General features: G+C 47.9%; 2 protein-coding genes across 3 annotated transcripts; both read right to left on the reverse strand.

The window, feature by feature from the left end:
• Positions 1–2,793: 2,793 nt before the first annotated feature.
• Positions 2,794–21,638, reverse strand: KAT14 (lysine acetyltransferase 14). 2 transcript variants are annotated; one of them, XM_031051585.2, is made up of 10 exons: positions 21,124–21,638; positions 18,355–18,473; positions 16,171–16,292; positions 14,785–14,966; positions 13,825–14,241; positions 11,963–12,534; positions 11,300–11,436; positions 10,614–10,789; positions 7,515–7,705; positions 2,794–4,527 (listed from the first exon to the last, which is right to left on the reverse strand). In XM_031051585.2, exons 1-10 carry the CDS (start codon positions 21,377–21,379, stop codon positions 4,354–4,356), a joined length of 2,346 nt encoding a protein of 781 aa, XP_030907445.2. In that variant the 5' UTR covers positions 21,380–21,638; the 3' UTR covers positions 2,794–4,353. The 2 variants fall into 2 exon arrangements, with proteins under 2 accessions (XP_030907445.2, XP_005151897.2); XM_005151840.4 differs by having other exon boundaries at positions 13,825–14,244.
• Positions 21,632–23,350, reverse strand: PET117 (PET117 cytochrome c oxidase chaperone). The gene is made up of 2 exons (XM_034060818.1): positions 23,198–23,350; positions 21,632–21,802 (listed from the first exon to the last, which is right to left on the reverse strand). The coding sequence occupies exons 1-2, from the start codon at positions 23,291–23,293 to the stop codon at positions 21,653–21,655; spliced, it is 246 nt and encodes an 81-aa protein (XP_033916709.1). The 5' UTR covers positions 23,294–23,350; the 3' UTR covers positions 21,632–21,652.
• Positions 23,351–25,119: the final 1,769 nt, after the last annotated feature.

Raw genomic sequence — 25,119 nt, forward strand, 5'->3', positions numbered from 1 at the left:
GCTGGTAAGGGCACGCAAGGAGCACCCTTGTCAGTCCCGAGGAGCCGGGGGTGTGAGGCTCCAGCGTTTAAGAGGGACATGGAGATGTTGGAGCTAGTCCGAAGAAGGCCATGGAGATGCTGCGAGAGCTGGAGCAGCTCTGCTATGGAGCCAGGCTGGGAGAGCTGGGCTGGGGCAGCAAGAAACGTGGAGAAGGGCTTTTGACAAGGGCCTGCAGGGACAGGACAAGGGGGAATGGCTTTAACCTGACAGTGGGGAGACTGAGATGAGACATTGGGAAGAAGTTCTTCCCTGTGAGGGTGCTGAGGCCCTGGCACAGGGTGCCCAGAGAAGCTGTGGCTGCCCCATCCCTGGCAGTGTTCAAGGCCAGGATGGACACAGGGGCTTGGAGCAACCTGCTCCAGTGGAAGGTGTCCTGTAACTGGATGAGCTTTAAAGTCCCGTGTAGCCCGAACCAGTCTCGAATTCTATAATACAGTGTGAGCCAGCTGACAAAAGGATGCTCTAAAGCCTGTAGCACAAGTCCATCAGGGAAGAGGACAAATTTGCCAGTTTATTCCTGTTTTTTACATTTCACAGGAAGGTGCCCTGGGTGTCTGTGCTGGCAGAGGAGCACAGCAGGAAGGGGCCTGTTAGGCAGGACCCACACAGAGCTGCTCCTACTCCTCCGTGGCAGTGACCGCCTGTTGTTGGCACAGAGCACTGCTCTTCCCCTGCCGCAGGCAGCAGGAGCGGCTGAGCTCACTGTCTCTGCCTGGAGAAGGAAGCGGGACCTGGCAACTTGGCTCACTGCCACGGGGGCAAGAGGCAGCTGGTTCTGCGGGGAAGAACCGGCTACTCATCCATCACAGCGGCTGGGGCTGGGTTTCCTGTGCTGTCCAACGTGGCAGGCAGTGTTTGCTCAGAGATAGCTCCTCCAGATTATCTCCTCCCAGGTTACCTCTGCAGCAACCTGATGTGAGCACAGGAGTCAGAGGTGACGCATAAAGACATCTCAGCTCAACTGCTCACTAAGAGCTCATCCTCACAAGCAAGTGGGGCTGTGAAGAAGCACATCCTTATACCATAGGTGGCAACAAGCAGGCCAAACTTCTGCTTTCTGCCCCCAGACTGAATCAAACCTGAAAAGAAGCATTCAGCACCTGTGAGTGCAGCCTCAGGACTCTCTGGGAAGAGACTTCTCTTTCAAAGTAAACTGCAGAGCATGACTCCTACAAAATTACAACTATACAGCATGATCCCAGCATCTACTCAGCTCAGACACTGTAGATCAATGTGCATGATAAAGCTGACCACAGCAGGCAGCTTCCTGGTTGTGAAGTACCAAAGCTCACACAAGGAGGTGGAAACGTTCAGGCTTTGCTGCCTTACTAGGACAGGCTGAGGTCCCACCTTTATTCTGCAGGAAAACATTGTTCTGCTAAACTGGGATGTGTTTGGCAACAGTAATCGCTGCTACCCTTGCTGTGCAGCTCAGGGAAGTGTGCAGTCATTGTGTCATTAAGCGGGGTGGATGCTGGCTTCTCAATCACAGCTAACATAACTCATCATGCTAGTCTCCACAGCGTGACAAGGAGAGAAGCAGAGGGCTTAAGAGCACACAGTTTGTTTCACCACGTGCCTTGGAAGAGCCTCACCCGTTGCATTGAAAGCCAGCTGCACATGGCTGTGCAAGCAGTGGCCTTAAGCTGGTAAGCATTATTCATTAGTCAGCATTCTGGGGAAGAAACATTCTCCTGAGAGGAGGCTGGAAGTGCTCCCTGTGCAGCCACAAAGGAGATCTGGAGCTGCAGCAGCTCTTTTACAGCTACTCCAAAGGCCGCCTAATCCTGGTGCCGACCTCGGGAGGGCAGGCATTGCTTCCTGGCACGCTGGGTGTTTCCCCAGGGCTGCCAGCTCCTATCAGATCACGCACCTGACTTCACATGCTGCCAGTTACCAGCCCGGCCTCAACCTCCTGTCCTCAGAAGACTCTTGTTGGAAGTGGGGGGCTGAATTCCTGCTGGCTGAACAGCACCTCTGTGCTCACCCATACAGCCAGCAGAGCAGAAGAAATCACCTCTGACAGACAGTGTGAGTTGCTGAGAGGAAGTAACATAGAGATACCACACCAGTGTCCTACACCAGTGAAGTAGGCTTCACCAGTGGCCTTCTAGTCCTGGTTTGCTGGGATCCTTTTGCAAGTCAGGAAGTCTTCCTGGGTCACAGCTGGCAGACCATTAGCAAAGTGATCCACTAGGATTAACAGGGAAGGATCTCATGATAAGCAATTCAAAGGCATGCCCCATTTCACAGGCAGTGCTAAGGAACAGGGTGTGGAGTTTACAAAAGCACAGAAGATAACGCTAAGGGATCAAAACTTAAGCCTACAGCCCCAGGAGTGTGGGATATAATAGGTATAGCTGTTAACTGGCCAATTTTCCAAGAAATACAAGTGAATTAACAGGAATCCCACTGCTGTTCTTGCACCTTCTCTACTTGGCATTTTGCTTCTGAGAGACAAAGCCGCAGAGGTATTAGCATAGAACAAGAAGCTCCTCAAAATCTTCATGGCCACCTTTAAGAACATGAAGCAGAACATCACATTCATCTCATCTTCCTCAGACTTTCTTTTATCTCCTCCTGGCTAAGAAGGAAAGACCCTGCTGGGGCCTGCACCTGTGTGCAGTAAAGAAATAAGGGGTTTCTTGCTATCTGCTGCCCATACACAGGCTTTGCACCCTCGAGTTTGCCAAATGTCAGTGAAATAAGCTGATGGAGACACAGCTTAACAAACAGCATGACTAGGGGTAGGATTTTCCAAGGGAAGGGCTTTAATTCCATTCATAAAGACAAATATTTTTTCCTTCCAAGCACAGCTAACTCATAACATCAGTAACACTGAACTTCTTCACACAGTCATAAAGCAGGCAGAAATGTGCACAGATGTTAGGGCACGTAACACTTGGCTGGGTTCCTTTCCCCTCCCACTAACAGTGTTTTTGTTTTGGTGATGATGTACATAGGCTACGAAAAACACACTTTGTGTGTCTGTCTCTGCTGTTACCAAAATGAAGACTTCATTAAGGCAACTACTACTACAGGCAGGTATACACCACGGATTAAGAATAAAGAAGTCACATTTCTTGTGTAGATCTCTGTAAGGCTTGATGTGGAAGGAACAGAACAGTGAATGTGAATCGTATTGAAAACACACAGGCTGACCCTTGGTCAGGCAGCACACTGCCAGCTTGCTGTTCATCTGCAATAAAAGTCAGGGAGAGAGAGAAGCTGCTGAACTGTAACAGGACTAATCCCCACTACCAGAGAAACAGTTGGGGGTTTGTGTTCTTTTAATTCTTGCTTATTCCTATTTATTCTTTGCTCTTCTCTTATACTTACAGCCATGAAATCCCAGCCAAGATGCTCCCAAAAACTGGAACTGGCCTACCTGTACCCTTCCCTCCCTCCAAGCTGCAGATGCTTCTACAAACCAGAGCCTGCATTTCAGCCACCACCACTGACTTCTGTTCTGAGTTTCTTCTAGCCAGTGTCTGTAGCAGGAGGAGGTGGGTGCTGGAGCTGCAAGTCTGGCTCTGTGGTTAGAGGTGTGCCCAAGGGGCTGATGTGCAGCAAAACCCGCTTGACATCTTGTTCTGAACACCAAACACTGGCACTACAAAAACTTCACAGTGAGCACAGGGCCAACGAGGGAAAGGGAAGGCAGTTGTGAAGGAGCAGATGCACACCTCACAGAGCCTCGCACTGGGGAAGAACAGCACTTCACACGCTCTTCATTATTCCTAAAGCATGGCTCCACCACTGCTGTTCTGGCAAGTGCAGAGCTTCCCTAAAGCGTGCTCCCAGCTAGAGGCACCAGGATCTTGTTTCCCTTCACAGATTCAAGACACGGTTCCTAACAAAGCAATCAAATCACAGAAACACCGGATGAGTTAAGTTCAGATGTTCATTTCCCATAAACAAAACCAAAAAACCTGTGGCTATTTTCGGGCAGGTTTCAAAATCTGACAGCAATGGGGCCCCTCTGAAGTGACAACCATTTTTGTTTGGGGTTTTCTCTTTGACAACGAGGCTTTTCAAAATAACAGTGGCACAAAAACTCCCCATAAAGAATTTCAGTCTTCCAGTGGTTTCAGCAGGTCCCAGTTGGCATTTCCAGGCCTCTCCCCTTGGAGCAATAGAAACAAATCCTCTTTTTGCAGTTTTACCACACAACACGGTTGACATTCAACATCCTAGGGATAAAGGCATCGGTGTGCTCCTGCTCTCACATGGCAGCCAACATCCTCCACTGAAAGCCATGATAGTTCTTTGCTTGACAGACTGGGCTTTCCACAGCCCCCCCGACAGGGATCAGCGCCGCAGCCTGAGAAAGAAGGCGTGCTTGCACTCCTTGCTGTCCAAGGGATAGTATTTGTCATAAAAATCCAAAATGTACTCTTCAGTCTTAAATCCAAACTTCTGGTAGAGCAGCATAGCAGGGTTGCTTGCAGAGACGTGAAGGGTTACGTCTTTGCCCATGCAGGTCTGCCAAGGGAGGAGAAGGGGGAGAAAAGAGAGAAGTATCACAGCAACAGAATGAGACAGCCTCTGGGGGAATGCGGAGGTGAAGAGATTCATCAGTTCAGGTATTCAGGTTACTGAGGAAACGTGAGAAAACTGCAGGCCCCAACAGAGAAGTTACCACACATAGCAACAGCAGAGGGAGCGCTGCTGTTCCTCTGCTCCTTTGTTTCTGGGAAACATGGAATCCCCAACGATGAAAGCAGGCATTTGGATTATCATTTGTCAGCTTTCCATTGTCAATTGCTAAGTAATTGTTAATTAAAAGCAACCTCAGTGCACAGCAAAGTTCTCTAATACTTATTAACAATGGCCTGAAGAAAAGGCAAAACTTGCCAGAGGATCAGGAGCCCTGCTCCTTCCTGTCAGCAAAGCTGAGCTCTGGGACCAGCACACCTCTGGGCTGTCATGCTGGAATTCCTGTCTATCCCACCCAGCTCCTCTCCCATCCTTCGGGGCACAGCACTCCTGAGAAGGCAGGGAACTCAGTTCAGACAGCAAATGGCACAGCTAAAGTTACCTAGAAGATCCCAGATTACTCTAACCAGCAGCTCTCTGATAAAGATGCCGATATAATAAAGCTTTCCTGCTTTCATCTAGTGTTTTAATAGCATTCTGTGTACACTATTGTAAGTCTACATGGGAACAGTACAGCCCCTTAGGAAATTACCAAGGTAGACCATTTAAAGGGAAAGCTCTCATAGGGATTTAATGGGGGAAATATAATCAGGAGGCCATTTTGGGGAAGGGAAGTTGGAAAGAGATAATTAAGATGCAGTCTGGTCCTCTGGGCCAGATGCATTAGAGGGTAGCTTCTTACAACAAACCCATCATCAAGGAACCATTTGCATCAGTACATTTTGTTAGACTATGCTGTTCCCAAGAATTCATCCCCAAACTCAGCACACTGATCCAAAAAGACAATCACAGTCATAGAATCTGTTAGGCTGGAAAAGATCTTCAAGCTCATCCAGTCCAACCATTCCCCAGCACTGCCAAGGCCACCCCTAAACCATGTAACTGAGGGCCTCCTCTACACGATTTGTGAACACTTCCAGGGATGGTGACTCCAGCAGTACCCTGGGCAGCCTGTTCCAATGCCTGACTGCCCTTTGGGGAAGGAATTGTTCCCAATATCCAGCCTAAACCTCCCCTGGTGCAGCTTGAGGCCGTTTCCTCTTGTCCTGTCCCTTGTTCCTTGGGAGAAGAGACTGACCCCCACCTCGCCACAACCTCCTTTCAGGTATTCAGAGAATTACCCTTAATCCCAGTGTATGACAGTAGCTCTTGCTACAGAGAGCAGACCCCAGTGTTAGCCCAGGCAGGCTGCAAAGCATCACCTGCAATCTGGGAGTCAAGGAATAAATGGTCAGAAGAACCGTGTCTTCTCCTCCATGACTAAAAGCCTTCTACCACTGACAAACAGTTCACAATGGAAAAATAAACCTAGTGTGAGCCGAACATACAGTGGTGATCTCTCATTGCTAGTGAGCCTCATCAGCCTCAAACCTGCCTGGCCCTCTCCTCAACATAGAATCACAGAATAGTTAGGGCTGGAAAGGACCTGAAGATCATCTAGTTTCAACCCCTCTGGTAACTTTATGCTATGTACCTGCAAGCAGAATTGGGTTAATTGGCTGTGATATGCCCTACAAAAAGCTGTGATGATTTTCAGTAGCTTGCTTGCCTACACACCCCAACTCTGCTGGAGAGACATGACCCAGCTGCTGGATCCCTGCAAACCTTGGCACTTTGCTTGCGCCTGTTCTCACTAGGTGTTGACATCTCACATCAACAGATGACAGCTGAGGGAGATTTACTTAAACACTTTACACAGAGATGCTTTGGAAACTTAAGGGCTGAACTTAAAGCAGATTGGTTATTGGCCTGCATCAACACATAGAGCAAAGAGAGGTGGACACTACAGGGAGATGCGTAGGAGTTACCCTCAGATAGCCCAGAAGAGCCACCCTCAGTGGAATCTGCTTTTCCAAGGTACAGATAACTGTTCCCAAGGCTCTGCCAGCACTCCCTACCTCTCTTCAGCCAAATGAGTACGAGGAAGAACAGTATGAATGGCGAGTTTATGCTAGTGTAGCTCATCTGGAGTGAAACAAGTTAAGAAATGTTTTGTGTTGGCAGCTCTGCCAAGATTGTTCAGGGAGTGGTGAAGCTGTGGGTCCTGAAGAGGCACAGTTTGGCTGCAAACGGGACATATGTCTGCATCCTTACTCAAAATTAAGCTGGATTTCCTGCAATTTAATTCAAGAAAGTGAATGGAATTAAGGCCACCTGAATAACAGTATTCACACAGAGATTTAATGAAGTTTAACTACTTTAATTCCACCTGTTTAGTGAGCTCCAACTAATTTTCCCGAGTATCTCAATGGAACAAAGCCCAGTACAAGCTAGTTTGAACAAAATTGAATGAGGTTGCAAACACTTATTCTTTATCTTCAATGCAGCTGGATTTGAACCAGGGTATTGAAAGAGAATGATTAAGATCAGTAAGTGATTTAATACACCAGCCCTGGTCACGGAATAAACATCCAAGTGCAGCCAAGAAAGCTGCAATACTTCTAACTGAACATCCCCATATGATCTCATTTTCTCCTTTAAGCCCCAAATTTATGGTATTGCTGTTATGAGAACTGTTGACCACTGAAGAACACAAAGCTATTCCCAACAGTCAAAGCCTACAGCATCTCACTAGCTCCCAGGACCTGACCAGTATGGTTATTCTATTAAATACCTTGTAGTTTCTGTTTTGAAGTGATTTTTCCCCACAGGACATGGGCTGCTGACAATGTGTGCAATGTAAGCAGAAGAAGGGCAAGGGGAAGAGCCCAAAGGGAATAACACAACACTACTTACTCTAATATTTGTATGTGTGCACACAAGGAAGGAGGGAGAGCCAGTTTGTTAGCAGAAACATGGGACTTTTTCATTACCTGAATAAGATGGTAAATCATGAAGGTTGCAATCCCAGCTCTTCTCCACTCAGGGTGAACAAACAGAAAAGAGATGTAAGCTTCATTGTATTTCACATCTGGCACCATAAAGCCAAAGGCAATGATCACTTTCTTGTAAAGGACAACAACACTGAAGTCTGGGTACTGCAGGCATTCTGACAAATCGATTCCTGTGGAGAAACAGCAGGTGGAAGCATTGCAAACCAGAAGTGTCACACTTGCATGGAAATTCAGGGGCGTAAGGCCTTTTAGAAACACTCAATCCCTTCCTTTCACCTTAATTTCAAAGCTCTGATATCGAGAGATGCTTCAGCAAAACACACAGACAAAATGAGACTTGCTTACTAGTGGGCATTCTTACATAGAGAAATTAAATAGAGCTGATTTTCCTCCCAAACGACTTAAGGATGAAACTAAAAACTCGAAAGCACCTTCTCTCAAACAGTATGGCTCAAAATAAAGAACACACAATCTCAGCATCCAGCTCATCTTCCTTGGTTTGTATCATGGGCTGTATCAGCAGGCTCTGCTAAGTACCCAGTTCTAAATATGCACATGGATAAAGGTACTGGCATGTGCAAATGTTTGCTGGATTGGGTCCTAGCAAGCTTGTGCCTCTTGCCTGGGACTCTTAAGGGCTGCAATAAGATTAACAGATAGGGGTCTGGCTCTCCATTCCACCTGGGCTGGGCCAGCACCAGGTTGGTGTACACCACTCCTATGCCAGCTGCCAAAGACCTGCCTGCAGACAAGCAAACGGGGCTGGTTTAGAGTGCATCAGCCTGATGCACCACGTGAACCATCCTGCTCCTCTTGCAAACTCTCTCCAGATGCAGCAGACGTGAAACTGGGCTTCAGCTTTGGTAGCACAACTGCCTAAGGTAACCTGGCCTTGACCTTCTGCTGCCTCTTATTGTGCACATGCAGCTGTTTGTGGAGCTGTACTGTGAACCTGACCACAGCTTTCTGTGCTATCAGAACAGATAGCAGCCCGGCAACACTCACAAGGCATGTCAAGGCCAAGCAGTACAGTTCAAGGCACAGAAGACTGCTCAGTAATTTGTGTGGACAGGCCCTGAATGAGGTGCAATACCTAGCCGAGCTGCTCCAAGAATGTTAGTTTCAGCCTCAAATTGGCCATCACAGATCTATTTGGGATAACAAAGCAGCACAGTGTGTTTTCCAGTAATGTTTATTATCACTCCTGATGAGATGCAAGACTCCATAAGGCACCAGGCACAAATAAGGGAGTAAGCTGGGAGAAGTGAGTGGGAGGAATCGATTGGCAATAGGGAGCCACATTAATTATCTCAAGGCTGCAATTGACTGTGAAGTGCCTCACAGCATGTCTGAACAGGAACACTGCATTGCCCTGAGCACCCTCACGTCTATGGAATGGTGCCGTCCCCTCAGCACGCAGTTATTCCTGTCGGAAGATGCTTAGCTCAGTATGGTTTACCACTCATCTGCTGGGGAGATGTTTCCCGTTAGGGCATGAAGGCACAAGATACCGTGAGAGACAAGGGGGAATCTTGCTTCACATCAGCTCATTTGCAGTAACTACCTGCAAACTTGTTTCTGCCTTGTGAGAAACAAGAGCAGCTCTGACAGGAAGTATTAGGACAGGCAGGACTGAGGCCTGGGCTCACCCGACCTGGTGAAGCACCCAAAACTTAAGAATTCAGTCAATTACAGCATTGCTTTTAGAAGGCAACTGAGCACACCTAAGGAGTCATTTACTGACCATAGCATCCCCAAGCACACTCGCTTTGGATACCTAAACTTAGGTGGAATTACAGCTATTTCTCTGAACAGTGCTTGCTCCATATCCCACCCCCCTCAGTTGTACCAGCCCCTTGTGGAGCTAAACCCTTTGTATCCACAAAGGCACTGTGCTTTATCTCCTGAAGTATCAACCTCCTCACTCACCTCTCCTGCTAGAACAGAACCAAGGTGCAATAAATCATGTAATCCCAGCCTCAGAGAACATACACCATGGAAGAGATCCCAATTCCCGTTTGAAGGTCGATAGGAGTGCCAGCTTCTGATTTAATGATGAACAGTTCACAGTCAGGTGGAACACACCCACGCTTCTTACATGAAATAAAACAGGGTGAGTTCTGAAGAACTTAATGAACATGCAACCCAAATTGGCCAGAACTTCAAATGCATTATCAGAAAAGGAGAGACTATGACAAAGGGGCTCAGCCTCTATTGGGACTGCAAGCAAGCTCCAAAAGCTTGTGAAAGGGTAGGTACACCTCCTTATCTCCCCCACAATGGTACAATTTGGACGGTGACTGCAGCCCCAGGAGTGCTGCTGAACTAGGAGCCCTGCTGAATCACTGTCTGCTGAATCAAAACACAAAGCAAACAGTTACTTGGAAGAAAGGTGTGTCCTGTTTGTACTGGGCTTTATTAGTCTGCTGTGCTCTTCGCTGATCAGAAGCTGATCCATGCAGTACATGAATATCACCATTATTATTTCAGGAGTAAAGACTACAGCCTCGTAACTGCCCCCATAAAGGGCAGACACTGTCCCCAAAGAGCCCAAGTTCAAGAAATGACACACAAAAGTCGATACCCAAGCTTTCCCTTACCTTGCAAATACTGAGGCCTGAAGAAATAAAGGACACCACAGTAAAGCCTGCAGTTTGAAGTGTAATTCCTAAATTTCATTCCAACATATCCAGCTTACAGTTGCTAGGAAGAAACTTTCTCATGAAGCTAATGAGCAGTAGATCTCTGTATAAAACTGGTTACTTCAGCCCCAATTGTTTCACTGGGTGCCTAGTTTTCCTGACTGACTACTCCTGCTGCCATCAACAGTGTTACCCAAAACAAACCAGTTCTTTAAGCGCTGTGCTAATTCAGGCCTAATTGCCCAGTTCTAAATGATCTCAAAAGACAAAGACACCAAGCCCATGTCTCCATCTCAGCTGCATTCCTAGGACATCACATAATGGTTTTCTAAGAACTGAACCAGACACCAACTGAAGGGAAAATGAGCCCAAGAATACTTTGTTACTGAACAAACCCACTTCCTTCTTTGAAAACCAAGCACTGAAGGAATCTTACCAGGCCAGAAGAATTCATGGCACATGGAGTTTATAGTGGGGATGTGATTAGGGCGAACATAGCAGTAATCGACGGGTGCTTCTGGCTCAGCCTTCCAGTTGAGATCATTCCTGTGCGGATACGCCCGGATTTCTGCCAGCAGCCGGAGTTTTGGGGGCTTTGTCTCATAATCACGCCTGCCAGTAACATGAAAAGCAAACACAAAACATGAGTGAGCAACAGTAACTGCTGCTGAATGGGTTCTGCCCATGAAATACTTCCTGACACGCTCAACTAAGAACAAAAGAACAGATTCTTCGTTCAACTGGGAAAACAGCACCCAGCTCAGCAAAACCACCCTTGTGTCAGAGGCCAGGACATGTTCTGGATTGCAGCAAGCCAAGCCAGCCTCCCCTAACAGGCAGGAGCAAGGAAATCACGGTTCTGACCCAAAAGCAGGTGCAACTTGCACTGCAAGACTTCAGTGATTCCCTCTCTGCCCTGCATCTGTTCCCTATTGGAGATTCCACTTCCCAGTGCAGAGCCAGCTCAAACCCTCAGCTAAACCAACCACTATCCCTTCAGGGTTACAACCGTATACTTGCTGTACATGGATGAGCAAGGAGGGCTGGCCAAGGTGTCCCCTCTGTAGGCTGTTGGTTCACAAGCCAAGAGCAAATTCAAACTCAACCTCTGACCATCTGTACCTGATGTAAGGTTTCAACACACGGGATGTGTAAGGACTGACGATACTGTGGTCTGTCAGCAGGTCCTCTGAGCCTACCAGTCGATACAGGAACTTTGTGGTCTGCTGTCGATAGCCCTTCATGGCAGGCAGCATTGTCTGTATGTACAAAAACAATGCAGAATATCTCAGGAAGATCAGTCAATGACTTAACACAGAGGAATCACATCAACAGAGGGGGTATAAGGGTCTTTCAATGTGACCAGATGGACTGGAGCCACAGCATGATGGTCCCACCTCAGAGGACTATGCTTGGCGCTCTTGGATTCAGCACCTAAACCTATGAGCCACACACATTGCTCAGAAAGGCACTGCAAGTGATTTTCCTCCTATATCACCTGAAAGATCAACAGCTTATTTGAGTGCTTCCAGGCCTCCACCATCAGTGTTTGGGCAGGGCTGAAGTACAAATACATAGACGTTTGTGGGGCTGACAGTGACAGGCAGCTGTGCTGTATGAGCATGTCCCAAGAAGAAAAGGGCTTGTGACAGCATTGGTGGGGACACAGCCCCAAGTCAAAATGAGTCCTGTTCATAACCCTTTTCACTTTGGGAGTCAGATAACCTCAATGTGACACTGTCACCTGTCAGTGCCAAAAGCTCACTTAGATTTGGAAACACTCACCTGGTATCTGTCCAAGATCCTGAAGTCCTGGCTAGTAGTTCTGTATGTTGCTTGCCCTACTGGGGACCTGGAAACACCTCCTTCTTTGGCTCCATAAATCCCATCAACCAAGAGCAATGCAGCATTCACAACCTGGTCCAAGTCAAAGAGTGGCAGCCCTCTTTCCCTCTTGGCCTGCCTGACTAACAGCTTGCGCCTCAGTCTCCGGGCCTCCGGGGTCATGCTCGTGGCATTGGGACAGGCTTCCAGTCTCTTCAGCAGCAGTTTTTCCTCATAGATGCTAACAGAGGTGTGCTTGGGAGCTCTGGGTTTAGCATCCTTTTCCAGCTGCGGCTTCCTCTTGTCTCGTCCCCTCACCTGCAGCAATGAGTTTGACTCTTCAGGATCTTCACTGTCACCTTCCATCCTCTCTGTTTTCTCTTCCTCACTCTCCACCTCTTGCTTGATCTGTTCAACTGTCTTCACTTTTTTCCTACTTGCTATCACAGCGCCAGCACCGCCTGTCCCACTGGGAGGGGGCACGTACTCTATTCCTGGGTCTATGACTCCATCTCCTTCTATCTCCTCATCATCTGTCCAACAGAGAAAAACAACCCAGATTAAAAATGTAGATATCAAAGCCCCATTTTAAAAAGGCTGTCACAGGACATTTCACAGAATGGTTAAGGCTGGACCTTAAGGACCACCTACTTCCTCTCTACTATGGAAAAACAATGCAGGTTTACTCAACACACTCCATACGTAGTAGTATATGTACAATTATATGGAGGTCCACATACTTCTGCCCCTCCTGATTTTGGACAGGAGACACCATAGGGAGTCTGATTTCAGGACACCTCCTCTTAAGGTGTCTTGCAGTTTGGTATCTGAAAACATAGCACTCCTGAGCTGCAAGCTCAGGCTCTTGGACAAATGTTGAATTGTTGACAAATCCTGAAGACTGGGCATCAAATGGTCCAGCTGGTGAGAGGTATCTTCAGTGAGCATAACCTGGAGAAGTTCTGCTTAATCTGAGGGAACAATTAGAAGTTACTGAAGCACAGGATTTGTCCCTCTGCAGAAACTGACTATTCTTCCTTCTGTTCATCCTTCCATCCATTACTTCCACAAAGAAGTGTTTTATTCTCTACTCTACAAACTAGATTGAGGTCTAGCTCCTTCAGGAACAAACAGCATTCAGCCCGCATCACTGCTTTGCAACCCAACTAGAATCCAACATCTGTTAATTGGGATGCTCAAACTTATAACACTGCTGGAACTACTGCCACGAGAATAACATTTCTGCCATTTAAAACCACTACAGACAAAAATCAGAGTTGCTTTCTAACAGTGTCACCTGTATTGCAGCAAAATGCTTCTGCTGAGTGATGCAGCAGCTGCTAGGTGAAATCTTCTACCACTGTTTATTCAGGATCCCTCAAAAGACAATAATGGTTGCTTCTTCTGTCCTTAGAAGCTGGCAATAAAGCCATGGAAAATTAATCAAGACTTTCATGCAGCCAAGATAAACAGACTATTACCAGTTACTTTCCATCTTATCTTGAAAAGATCCTGCAGCTCATCCTAAGTTACTTTTTTTTAACATCTTCCTAAACAACTACATGTGACCCCCAACACTGCTGGGCAAGTGCAGAGTAAGGACTGTGAGGCCCTGGCACAGGGTGCCCAGAGAAGCTGTGGATGTCCCATCCCTGGCAGTGTTCAAGGCCAGGTTGGACACAGGGGCTTGGAGCAATCTGCTCTAGTGGAAGGTGCCCCTGCTTGTGGCCCGGGATTGGAACTGTGTGAGCTTTGAGGTCCCTTCCAACCCAAACCAGTCTGGGATTCTATGATTATTAAACCAAACCCAAGGCATCTCTTACCGTGAAACAGAGCCTGTGGTGGCATGACATCTGGGATCAGATCTGCTTCTGAGAGAAGGCTGGGAGTTGCTGAATGCGAGGCTGGGGTGCCAGGAGCAGAGAAGTCCAGAGATGGGGAAGGAGAAGGGCTTGTCAGAGGAGTGCGATCCGAGGAGCTCAAGGAGGAGAAGTCAATCACTTCTCCTTTCTCCAGGACAATATCAGGACGACGGCCTCGGCTGGAGAATTTAACCGGAGTGGAAGAGGTGCTCCGGTCCAAGAAGCCAGCTGCCTCCTTCTGGGCTCTCCGAATTTCCTTGGCTTCCTGAGTTCGGGATCTCTTCTCCTTCAGCTCCATGGCTGATTCGACTGGATTGCGGCTTACCCGCTTCCTGAGTCCTTCCACTGTAATGATGGGATCCAGAGGCGGCTTGGAAGCTGCTAAAGAAGTAATTTGCTTATTCTAACAGACAGAGCTCCTGCAGCCACTGTATGCATTCTACACAGTCAGAAAAACACATTCAGTACAAATCTTAGAGGATGTATTTTCAATGTATCCAAGAAATTCACTCTGGGACACATAGCATAAAGCCAATGCACCACTAACACCTCATTAAAGCCCCCATCATGCTCCTCAGCACAGAAAGGGATTTGCATCTAGTGACAGAAGATATAGAAAACCCTCCCCAGGTAAAGGGGAGCAGAGAAGTTGTAGACATCAGCTAAAACAAAAACCCTGCACAAATCTCCAAACCCTGTAAATCACCTATTACAATGCAAAAGGGTAATAAAATCTAACAGCCTTCTCACACTACAGTATATGCACCATAGCCTCCTTAAGCCTACTGTTAGAGCACAGTGAAACTAAGAAACTGCCCATGCACACAGACACATGGATTTAAGTAAGCTTTTCTCATGTCTTCCAGCTCTGTCAGCTCTGGCCCAGACAGGACCCTACACACCATCAGGGAAAGATGTTACCTTTTGCCTTCAGCGCAGATGCAGACAGTTTCTCTCCTTCAGGTTTCATTGTCGGGGGTTTATTATGAACCAGTTTCCACCATCCAGGTTCTCCAAATTCCTGTGCCCCTGAGCGGAAAAACAAGGGGCTCCCAACAGAGAGACAGCCAGCGACTGTGCTCCACCATGTTGAGGTCTTTTTTCTACAGTGGGAGAGAGGAAAACAAGTGTTAGGTCCCCACTTGTCAGCTCTGCTTTCATCCTAAAGCCTCCTCCCTCACCAAGATGGTAACAGTGCAATTACTGTTTTGTGAATGAGCTGCCGCACACCAAGCCTGCAGAAGAGAGATTCACGCTGCCACCACAGCCCCAGCAGCCAAAGCTGATTATACCCTCACTTTTCCCCCAAAAAGCAACCCTGTGGTTGGTGGGACACATCTCTGGCAGTGTTCAAGGCCAGGCTGGATGGGGCTTGGAGCAACCTGGTCTAGTGGAAGGTGTCCCTGCCTGTGGCAGGGGGTTGGAACAGGATGAGCTTTAGGGTCCCTTCCAGCACAAACCAGCCTATAAACAATCTATGTGCCTGGCAGCCACAGCTTCTCTGGGCACCCTGTGGCAGGGCCTCAGCACCCTCACAGGGAAGAATTTCTTCCTAATGTCTCATCTCAGTCTCCCTTCTGTCAGGTTAAAGCCATTCACCCTCGTCTTGTCCTTAAAGGCCCTTGTCAAAAGCCCCTCTCCAGATTTCTTACCAGCCCCTTTAGGCACTGGAAGCTGCTCTAAGGTGTCCTCAGAGCCTTCTCTTCTCCAGGCTGAACAAGCCCAGCTCTCTAAGCCTTTCACTCTGAAGGACAGTGTACTCTACTGGGTATCTGAGCACTTTTTGTTCCTCTAAGTGCTGACAAAGATGTTTAGGGAGGAAGTGAAACGAAACATTAAAAAACTGCCCCTGTAGCCAATAACAGAGGTAACCTCTCGGACACTGGAGAACCACGTTCATGGTGTACAGTGCCAGGGATAGGGCAGCCACAGCTTCTCTGGGCACCCTGTGCCAGGGCCTCAGCACCCTCACAGGGAAGAATTTTTTCCTAATGTCTCATCTCAAACTCCCCTCTGTCAGGTTAAAGCCATTCCCCATATGCTACCTGAAGGAAGATAAGAATATATGCACCTACATTGCTTTTATGTGACATTCTTGAGGTTGTTTTCCCTCACTATACTATGCTTACTCTTTCTCAAGAGTACCCCTTATGCCTGTGTTCAGGCTCTCAATGTTAAATCCTCCAATTTCCCCACTAGTGAGGCTCAACAGAGACATCACCAAATTCACCACAATTCTTGTCTGTGTAACACGTTTTAATTCCTTTGGCTCACCAACCAGACCTTTAGGAAACATCACATCTTTACCTGTTCCCTAGTAAGAAAGTCCAGTGTTTCTCAATAAAAGCACAAATATCTTCTTTCCACCTGAAGTACCCCTGACGGCCCGTTCCTTCCAGTGACAGATTGTACATCGCCAGCATGACAACCTGGAACAGAAAGCATTGGACACAAGTGAAAATCTTCCCTGCTTTGCATTCTAAATGGCCCCCCGGAGCTGCCACACACACACAGATCTTTGCTCCCTCATTTATAACTGACTTTTTGCAACATCTCACAGGCAACTCCTGCAATCCATCTTCCTCCCGCTTTCATGCTGCCCATTCTCCTCTTTCTATTGTTAGATGCACATTCCCCCTGAGATTTCTGCATCCCAAGGGAATAACAAGCTGCCTAGTTATGCAGGTTTATACTGAGATCCAAGCTTTTGCAGCAGTTGTATAAATGAATTATATCATAACTGGGGCCTGTATGGAAAAGTCCTTCCAAAGAAGGGTCACAAGTAATCCCACTACCTAATCCATCAGGAACGCAGTGACAACAGTCTCTCTAGATACTTACTATTAAATTTCAAACTGGACAGACTTTTAACTCTCTGTAAAATAACACATCTGCTTATTGTTCAGGGTATTGAAAGAATTTGGTTTGTATCCAGGTGATCTTCATTGAACACAATCCATTTACACCTCAATTCATGTGCTTCACAACCAAATTTAGCCAGACCTATTGATCACCTAAATTAAAGGGCAGGTCTAAAGAGTGTCACATCTCTTTATGTAAATTCTAGTGGGCCAATTTAAAATTACCCAATTTACCCAATTCATTTGAATACAACTAAAATCAGCTAGAATTTAAGCTGATGGAGGGAAGGTTTAGATAAGACATTAGGAAGAAATTCTTCCTTGTGAGGGTGCTGAGGCCCTGGCACAGGGTGCCCAGAGAAGCTGTGGCTGCCCCATCCCTGGCAGTGTTCAAGGCCAGGTTGGACACAGGGGCTTGGAGCAACCTGGTCTAGTGGAAGGTGTCCTTGCCTGTGGCAGGGGTTGGAACTGGATGAGCTTTAAGGTTCCTTCCAACCCAAACCAGTCTGGGATTATATGATCTTTCAACCATCACACAGCTTAAGTGGACAGTTTTTCCAGCAGGGACTTACTCTTCACTGTCAAAGAAGTCTGAATGTATTTTGCTCAGGGATATGCGTTCTATCACAGTGGGCCGTAGCCTTCTGGAATGAATTGCTGAAGATGTCAAAATGAGGAAATACAGACAGCTTTAATGTCCTCTGTACTCTAGTTCTGCTTTGTAACCCCTTTTAGTTTGATAACTGTTTATCTATGATTTTGGGGTTTGGTTTTTGTTTTTTCTTTTTAATTCAGGTAGGACACGGTCTAAGGATTTCACAAACCATTCTCTCCAAATGGCCAAAAATAAGGATCTGTAGAGGCTACATATGATGAAAAACAAATCCAGAAATCACTGTTCCCATTTTTCCTGCTTCAGAGAAGTTGATTTGGTGACTTCCCTCAATTTAACATACTTGGAAGCAGCAGCAGCTCTGGCTGCTGGAAGCCTAAGGAAACTGTTCCTTCACTAGTCAATGTTCTTCTTCACCCATTCTGATTTTGTCCATCCCTTTCCCATGCCACTCCAAAGAGATTGCTCCTTCAGTGCCCTGCTTAGAGCAACATGACCTGCATCAGTCTACCCAAAGGGTGGTTGCTTTAATGCAAATTTGATTGCTCAGGTATTTAAGTGACTGAAATAGCAAATTCCAGTGAGGACTGTTGCTAGTAAGCAGCTGGGTTGGGGCTTTGTGTTGAGGGAGCTGGCAAGCTTTCTGTTTGTACGTTGCCACCTCACTAGTTTTACATTCGCTCACATACACAAAAAGCTGTTCATGCCCTGCAGCCAAACTGCATTCACTTGGTTTTCCCAAACCTGCCTGAAGCCATGAACTCATGAATAACATAAGGGGCAAGAAAAAAAGAAAATAAGAGGGCAGCATGTGGTTTGTATGATTATCCTGCCATTTACCGGCCAAATGACCAAGTTCTAATATTCAGACAATCCTTAGCTAATTCATTTCTGAAGTTCATTCATGTTTCATTGTTAGCTATACCTGGATCCTCTTTTTCTAGGTAGCACGTACACAGCAAACAGCAATTTCACAATGTCCCGTGATTGTTCTGCTGGCACAAATATTTTACTCACTTGTTGCCATGTTAACCTCAGCCGTTCAAATTGTTCCTTCCCATCTTCTGAGCAATCGGAGCAAGTGAATCTGAAAAAGTTATCTCCTTTGAGGTAGCTGAGCTGTTCTCTCAGTTGACCTAAAATGAATAGGCAAAAAATCAGTTTCTCGGTCCTTTTATAGGAAGAAGTGCTCCAAAGGAGATCTGGAGATCCTACATCAGGCAGAAAAGAACTTTTTTCTTCCAGAGTCCAGAGACCCAAACAGTTCACAGGAAGCATCAGAACTCAGTATGATGGATTCATTTCACAGCCACAGCAGCCAGCAATGACGAGCTGAAAAATACAGGCATCAAAAAGGGGCATTCTACTTAACATCTGAATGCAGGTACAAAGCCCAGGATCTCCTTGTTTCTGATGCATTTCTCTTTCCTGCTTCCTCAGGATAACCTAGATGTGCCATCCCTGAAGATATTGAAGGCCAGGCTGGATGTGTTTCTGATCACCCTGATCTAGTTGAAGATGTCCCTGGTCATTGCAAGGGGGTTGGACTAAAGGAGCTTTGAAGGTCCCTTCCAACAAAAACTATTCTATGATTCTACATACATCAATAAATAATTGTTTTCCCCCTCTGCTTTAAAAAAAAAAATAAAAGCTGAGCTGTTAAAAACAGTATGTGAGTGCAAAGGCTATCAGAATATACAAGCATTCTCTTCCACCTCATCTTTTCACTCACTGCTATGCATCTTCACAGCTCTCTCAGGCTGAGAGCCAAAAGAACAGCCCAACATGACCAGGAAACATTTTCTCTTTACTGCAGTTGATATGTAAGATCCCAAATCAGCAAAGAACTTCAGCACATGCCTTGCTGTGTAAAGCTAACCCTAACAACCCCACACACCCAAAGGTACAGGCATTAATTCGGTGTTTCTGCAGTAGAGCAAAAACCACCATCTGAATCAGGACTTTCTCTAACAGGATGACAATTCCTTTACGGTACAACAACACTAGACAGAACATTTGTAATACACAGATGCTCTGCTTTCATAGTGAATTGCAGAACCTGACAATTAGAGTTGTGCTTATGTCTGATGGGGGGGGGGGGGGAAGAAAGTCCTCACTGAGCAGATTAACAATTAAACATAAAAGCAATCATTTGTGTGAGCATGGTGGTGATGTTCACAAGTGACAACTGACACCTGAACAATTAGCAAAGAGAACAGTATTCCCCTTCTCCACCTCATTTACTTGGCACATATGTATCTAGTTACCCCTGCTCTGTGACTGTCATTTTCTGCTCTTTGGATTTGTTCCACAGCAACAAGAGAGAGGAACACCTTTGCAAAATAAAACGAGTGTTAAATCAAGTGCTCCAATGTCACTTTTAATGCTCCTTTTGTTAACACATTTCAAGTTAGTATCTCCCTTTAACTGCATACTATCTTAATAGTACGATGCTGGTTTCACTACATTAACATCTAAACATTCACTAACACCCCTTGAGAGGAAACTTCTACAACTGTGACTGTTGGCAACCTCTAAGGTGACAAAAAGGACAGTCCTGACTTAACTGCAAGGCAGGTACCTCCTGAAGAGTTCACTATTTCTAGCCACAAATAAGCCAACCAACAACCAAAAAACAATAAAACCAACCCCAAACCACCATAAGCCCCAGCCAGCATGTACCTATATCCAACTTTTGGAGCTAATAATAGACCTGATAATCCAGAATTTACAAAGTAAAGTCAGGTCTGTCACGTTCCTAGCTCCTAACAGCATGTATCTTATGTCAACAGCAGTAGCAGAGAGATCAAGTTCTGCAGTTTGCTCCAAATGCCTCCCAGAGTGACCTGCTACAGGCTGGACACACTTCTGTGAAAGCTAGCTAAAATTCACAAGATCAAGAAACCATTAAGGTTGAGATTTAGCCATATGCTCCACAGATGTGACAAACTGACGAGAAAAAGCACATACAAAACATACAAGCAAACAAACAAAAAAACAACTAACCCATTCCAAAGCCCTTTTAAAGCCCTTTTCCCTACAGAGCTTCAAAGCAGGGGTCACTATCTGAATAAGCAGAGGCCAAGTTGACGAGCTAAAGTTCCCTAAACACACCATTGGGAAGTCTTTGGAGGGTGTGCATGTTTCTGAAGTCCTACCCGTGTTCTCTACCACTTGAAGACAATCCCATTGCTTTACGTGGAATGCCAGCTCTTGACATGCATGCATTTCATGGGTTGAAGTGCCTAACACACACCACTGGCTGGCATCAGGCTGGAAGGGCTCCATGCAATGCCAAGAGAGCCTTTCTCAGAATAGCTGTCTTGTTGGCCCCTTTAGGCACTGAAAGCTGCTCTAAGGTGTCCCTGGAGCCTTCCCTTCTCCAGGCTGAACCAGCCCAGCTCTCTCAGCCTGTCTCCAGAGCAGAGCTGCTCCAGCCCTCAGAGCATCTCCATGGCCTCCTCTGGATTCGCTCCACCAGCTCCACATCCCTTTTGTGTTGTTGCTCCAGAGCTGGACACAGGACTGCAGGGGGGCCGTCCCACCAGAGCAGAGCACAGGGGGAGAATTGCCTCCCTTGACCTGCTGGTCATGCTCTGCAGATGCAGCCCAGGACACGGTTGGTTTCTGGGCTGCAATGGTACACTACAGAACACTGTTTTCCTCCAATGTCAGATGAAACACAGCTAAACAAAGGATGCCCCATAAAACAGGTATGCACGACACCATGCAAACAACCACCACAGCAATGCAAGCAATGTGACACAAAACAATGGGCAAGCTTACTTGCTGGTATCCACTTCTGACACTTCTCACAGTAATAGGACATCTCCTCCATCCAGGACGTGTCACCTTCATCACTGTTCAGAGAATCCCCGCTCTGGTCGTGTGATAAATCCACTGAGGCCTGGTCCTCAGACTCAACAATCAGGAGAGTCTCTCCTTCCACCTCACCCTCCTCCAGGCCCTCTGAGGTAGAGGTCCTGGTGGCTTCATCATCATGACGGCTCAGCAGCCCACTCATGTGGACATTATTAGCCATCCTAGATGGTGTTTGTGGGGAGGAATAGCTTCTTGTTATGCATTGACAAATACACCCACACTGGATGTGCCAGCAAAGTCTCCACAGTCAAAGTTCCAATGACAAATGAAATGTTCTGTGACCACACTATAGCTTCTGGGAGTAAATTATTACCTATACAAAAACCCCCAGTCTTTCCCAGATTACCTCTGCTTGCTGAAATACTTGCAAGTACTTAGATGGCTGTGATCCCCAAACATCTTAAATCAAACCCCTAAGGACTCAGGGCTGTGCCTATGACTGCGAGGATCCTTTTTCAACCAGGGCCTTGTCTCTTTCTTCCATAAGTTGCTTTGTCAAAGCAATCTGCTCTTCTAGGAGGCGAATATTCTCCTTTTTCTGGTGTTGACGCTCAAGATCTTGGAGAACTCCACGGTGCAGCCTCTGCAAAAACAAGGAACAGGGTTTATCACAGCCTGTTGGATGCTGAATGTGATTAACCCCCACCCAGGCTCTAACCCCTCCTGCAGGGCTGTTCACCACTCTATGCTGCCTTCCCAAGTTCTCTGCCACCACCTGTAGCCACAGTCACTTAACGGGGTTTGAATCTAAAACTACAGGAGCCGATACCCAATACCTATAAGCTAATGGTAACAGACCAAAAAGTGCTTTATTGTCCTCACTTCAGATGGGTGGGTATACCAAGTGGTAAAGCTATTAAGCAAATAGATGCTATGCACCTGTAATTCCTGTGCCATGCAAGATGGACATGATCTATAAAGCCCTGTGACCTCTGCCTTAAATCTTTACTAAATCAAGCTGATCTCCCCAGGGCTTCTCCTGAGAGGAGTTTGTGGCAAACTGGAAACTATATTGACAAAAACTGCCATGTGGCTTCATCTGCTTTTTCTTGCTCATGTCTCAGTCTTAAAACCACAGAATAGTTAGGGATGGAAGTGACCTTAACATTATGTAGTTCCAACCCCCAGTACCTTCCAAATACCTTGCAAACTCTTGCTGCATGGCTGATGAAAGTCCCACAACCTGCTTATGCCAAGCTCTTGAAAAAGCAAAGCACTACAATAAAAAAAAATCCCCTTTACTCAAAGTACTGATTAAAAATGACCTGTGCAATACAGACCATCGGTTTTCAAACCAGTGGGTAAGAACCCCAATGAGTGTTGAAAGCTCTAAAATCCCAGATGCTCTTTGTTTTACCCACAGAGTGCCCAGAGAAGCTGTGGCTGCCCCATCCCTGGCAGTGTTCAAGGCCAGGTTGGACACAGGAGCTTGGAGCAACCTGCTCTAGTGGAAGGTGTCCCTACCCGTGGTAAGGGGCTGGAACTGGATAAGCTTTAAGGTCCCTTCTAAACCAGTCTGTGGTTCTATGAAGCCATCCCACCAAGCCCATCAGCCTCACCCCGGAGCTCCCAGCCTCCAAAGGAACCACTTGCCACAACGAGAGCGTGGTAAGGTCAAATGCCAAGGCAGCAAATGGTGGGCAGCGAAAGGCCGGGGCTGAGCTCCGCAGGGCCCCGCGCTGAGGTAAAGGCCGCGCTGGTCCCAGGGGCAGCAACGCCTCAGGATGGGCCCGGGCTCCTCCCGCCTTCAGGCACCTGCACGTGAGGGGCCGGGGCGTGGCTTATTTGACGGGGCGTGGCTTATTCGAGGGGGCGTGGCTCCACCGCACACCTCGGCCCAGGCCGCCAGGTGAGGAGGCGTGGTTAGCGCTAAGGGGGCGTGGTTATGGCTAAGGGGGCGTGGCCTGGCCTGCGGGTGGATGCGGTGGTGTCCCCTCTCCGTGTCCCCCCCCAGCCCGGCGCCGGGCCGCGCACTCACCTCCTGCTCCCGCCGCTGCTGGATGTGCACGGCCGCCACGGTGGTGGCGGAGAGCAGCACGGACACGGCCAGCACCGCTCGGGACCTCCGCGACATCGCGGGCGGAGCGCACCGCTGCCTGCTGCTCACGCCGGCGGGAAGGCCCGGCGCGGAGCCGGGGGGGGGGGGGGGAGAGGAGGCGCCCCAGCCGAGCGCCGAGCGCCGAGCCAGGCCAGAGCAATCGACTGCCGCTGAGCGGAGGGGCGGAGCCGCGGCCCGGGGCGGGGTTGGTGGGAGGGGGCAGGACCGAGTGCTCCCGCCGCACGTGGAGAGGTCCCGGCGCTCCGCGGCCTCCTCCTTGGGGCTGAGGGGCTCTCGGGGGCCAGCCCCAGGCCCATGGGGGAAGCAGGTCATGGCCTTGTGCCGTAGGGTCCCGTCGGGGAGATGTGCCTGCTCATGGCAGGGGTTGGATCTGGGAGGGTGCTTCCAACCCAAACCAGTGCGTGGCTCCATGGTGTGAGCACACCCAGCCCTCACTGACTGACCCCTGAGCGCCAAGGCCGGTACTCTCCTCACCGGGCCTTTGCCCCGTCGACACTGCTATGGGGAAGAGCCCCCGAGGGCGTGAGGGAGGGAGGAGAGCGGCGGCTCCCGGTGCCTTTCCTCAGGGGGTGTTTGTGCAGCTTCCTGCCGCCGTGCGCTTGCATTTCCAATGCGGCTGCAGATCCGAACAACAAACAAAAGGGGAAAGATTTCTTCTGAGTTCAAGAAAGATTCCGGTTATTTTTTTCTTTGCTTTTATTGAGTGTCGACCTCCAGTTCTGCACTTTCCTTGCCCAGAAAACACGGATTGCACAGACAAAGCAGCTGGAGAAAGCAGCGCTTCAATTGTCTGGGTTCTGCTCATTGTTCAGTGTGTGGCCTTAGGCCTCGTGCTTGGCAGTTTTTCGTGCTCTGAAGACAGAATTATTCCTGTCCCCAGGGGCCATTCCCTGGCACCTCCTCACTGAAGTATCCGAGTGCTTTACAGGCAGGATTTATGTTCCCTGTGCTCCCGTGTGAGGGCAACAGATGGCTGTCGTGAATGACTTTGATCCACCATGTTCAGATGCGCTTCAGGCCTTGGCTGCAGGACTTCAGCCTTTACCCTCTAACACATCAAACTTCCCCCTGGCTACTGTGGAGCAGACAGAGGCTCAGGTCATGCTCCCGAGAAGCAGGGAGCTTGTCAGCAGTCACTGTGCACTGTACCACCCGAATGAGCACATCAGCAGTGCAGGAGAGCGACTCTTGTGAAGGGATCAGACAAAGGGTGTCCTGTGGGGCAGTGGGATGTGCCACAGGGTCTGTAAAACCCTGAAGGAGGTCAGGCAAGACTCATTCACCACTTCCCACAGTCCAGGATGGGTTTGTGGAAGTCTTTGCCCCCCCTGGTGCTACAGAAGCTGAACGTAACCTGCAGATTCAGAAAGGAGCTGCTCAGATTCCTGGAGCACCCTCGATGTTGGGGTGCTGCTTGTGTCTTGTGAGCTCCTGAAACCACAAGTGAATGAGGAGGTGGGAGGTTTATTGTGAAAGGGGTAGGCTGGTTCCCAACACCTTCCTGTACTTTTTCCTTCCCTCCAAACATCCCTTTTCCCTGCAAGCCATCCACAGCTCGCTGCCAGGCAGGATGGTGGGGCACAAGGAGCCTCAACCTCAGCAGGTACCACAGACCCTGTGTCAAAACCAGGCTTGGATGTTTCCAGAGGAGTTACAGAGCAGTGGGTGCTGTTGAGGGGATGGTGGGGTTTGCGTCCCCAGCCCAGACTGGAAGAGGAAAACCAATCATGTGAAGCTTATCCCTCCTTATTATAATCTTTTTCATCTTTCTGCTGAATAAACGTGATTAAAATGAAAGGCAAAATTAGTGAGAATGATAGTATTTCAATTGTGTCTAATAG

Source organism: Melopsittacus undulatus, chromosome 3 (assembly GCF_012275295.1).
Source record: "Melopsittacus undulatus isolate bMelUnd1 chromosome 3, bMelUnd1.mat.Z, whole genome shotgun sequence".
Taxonomy (NCBI): Eukaryota; Metazoa; Chordata; class Aves; order Psittaciformes; family Psittaculidae; genus Melopsittacus; species Melopsittacus undulatus.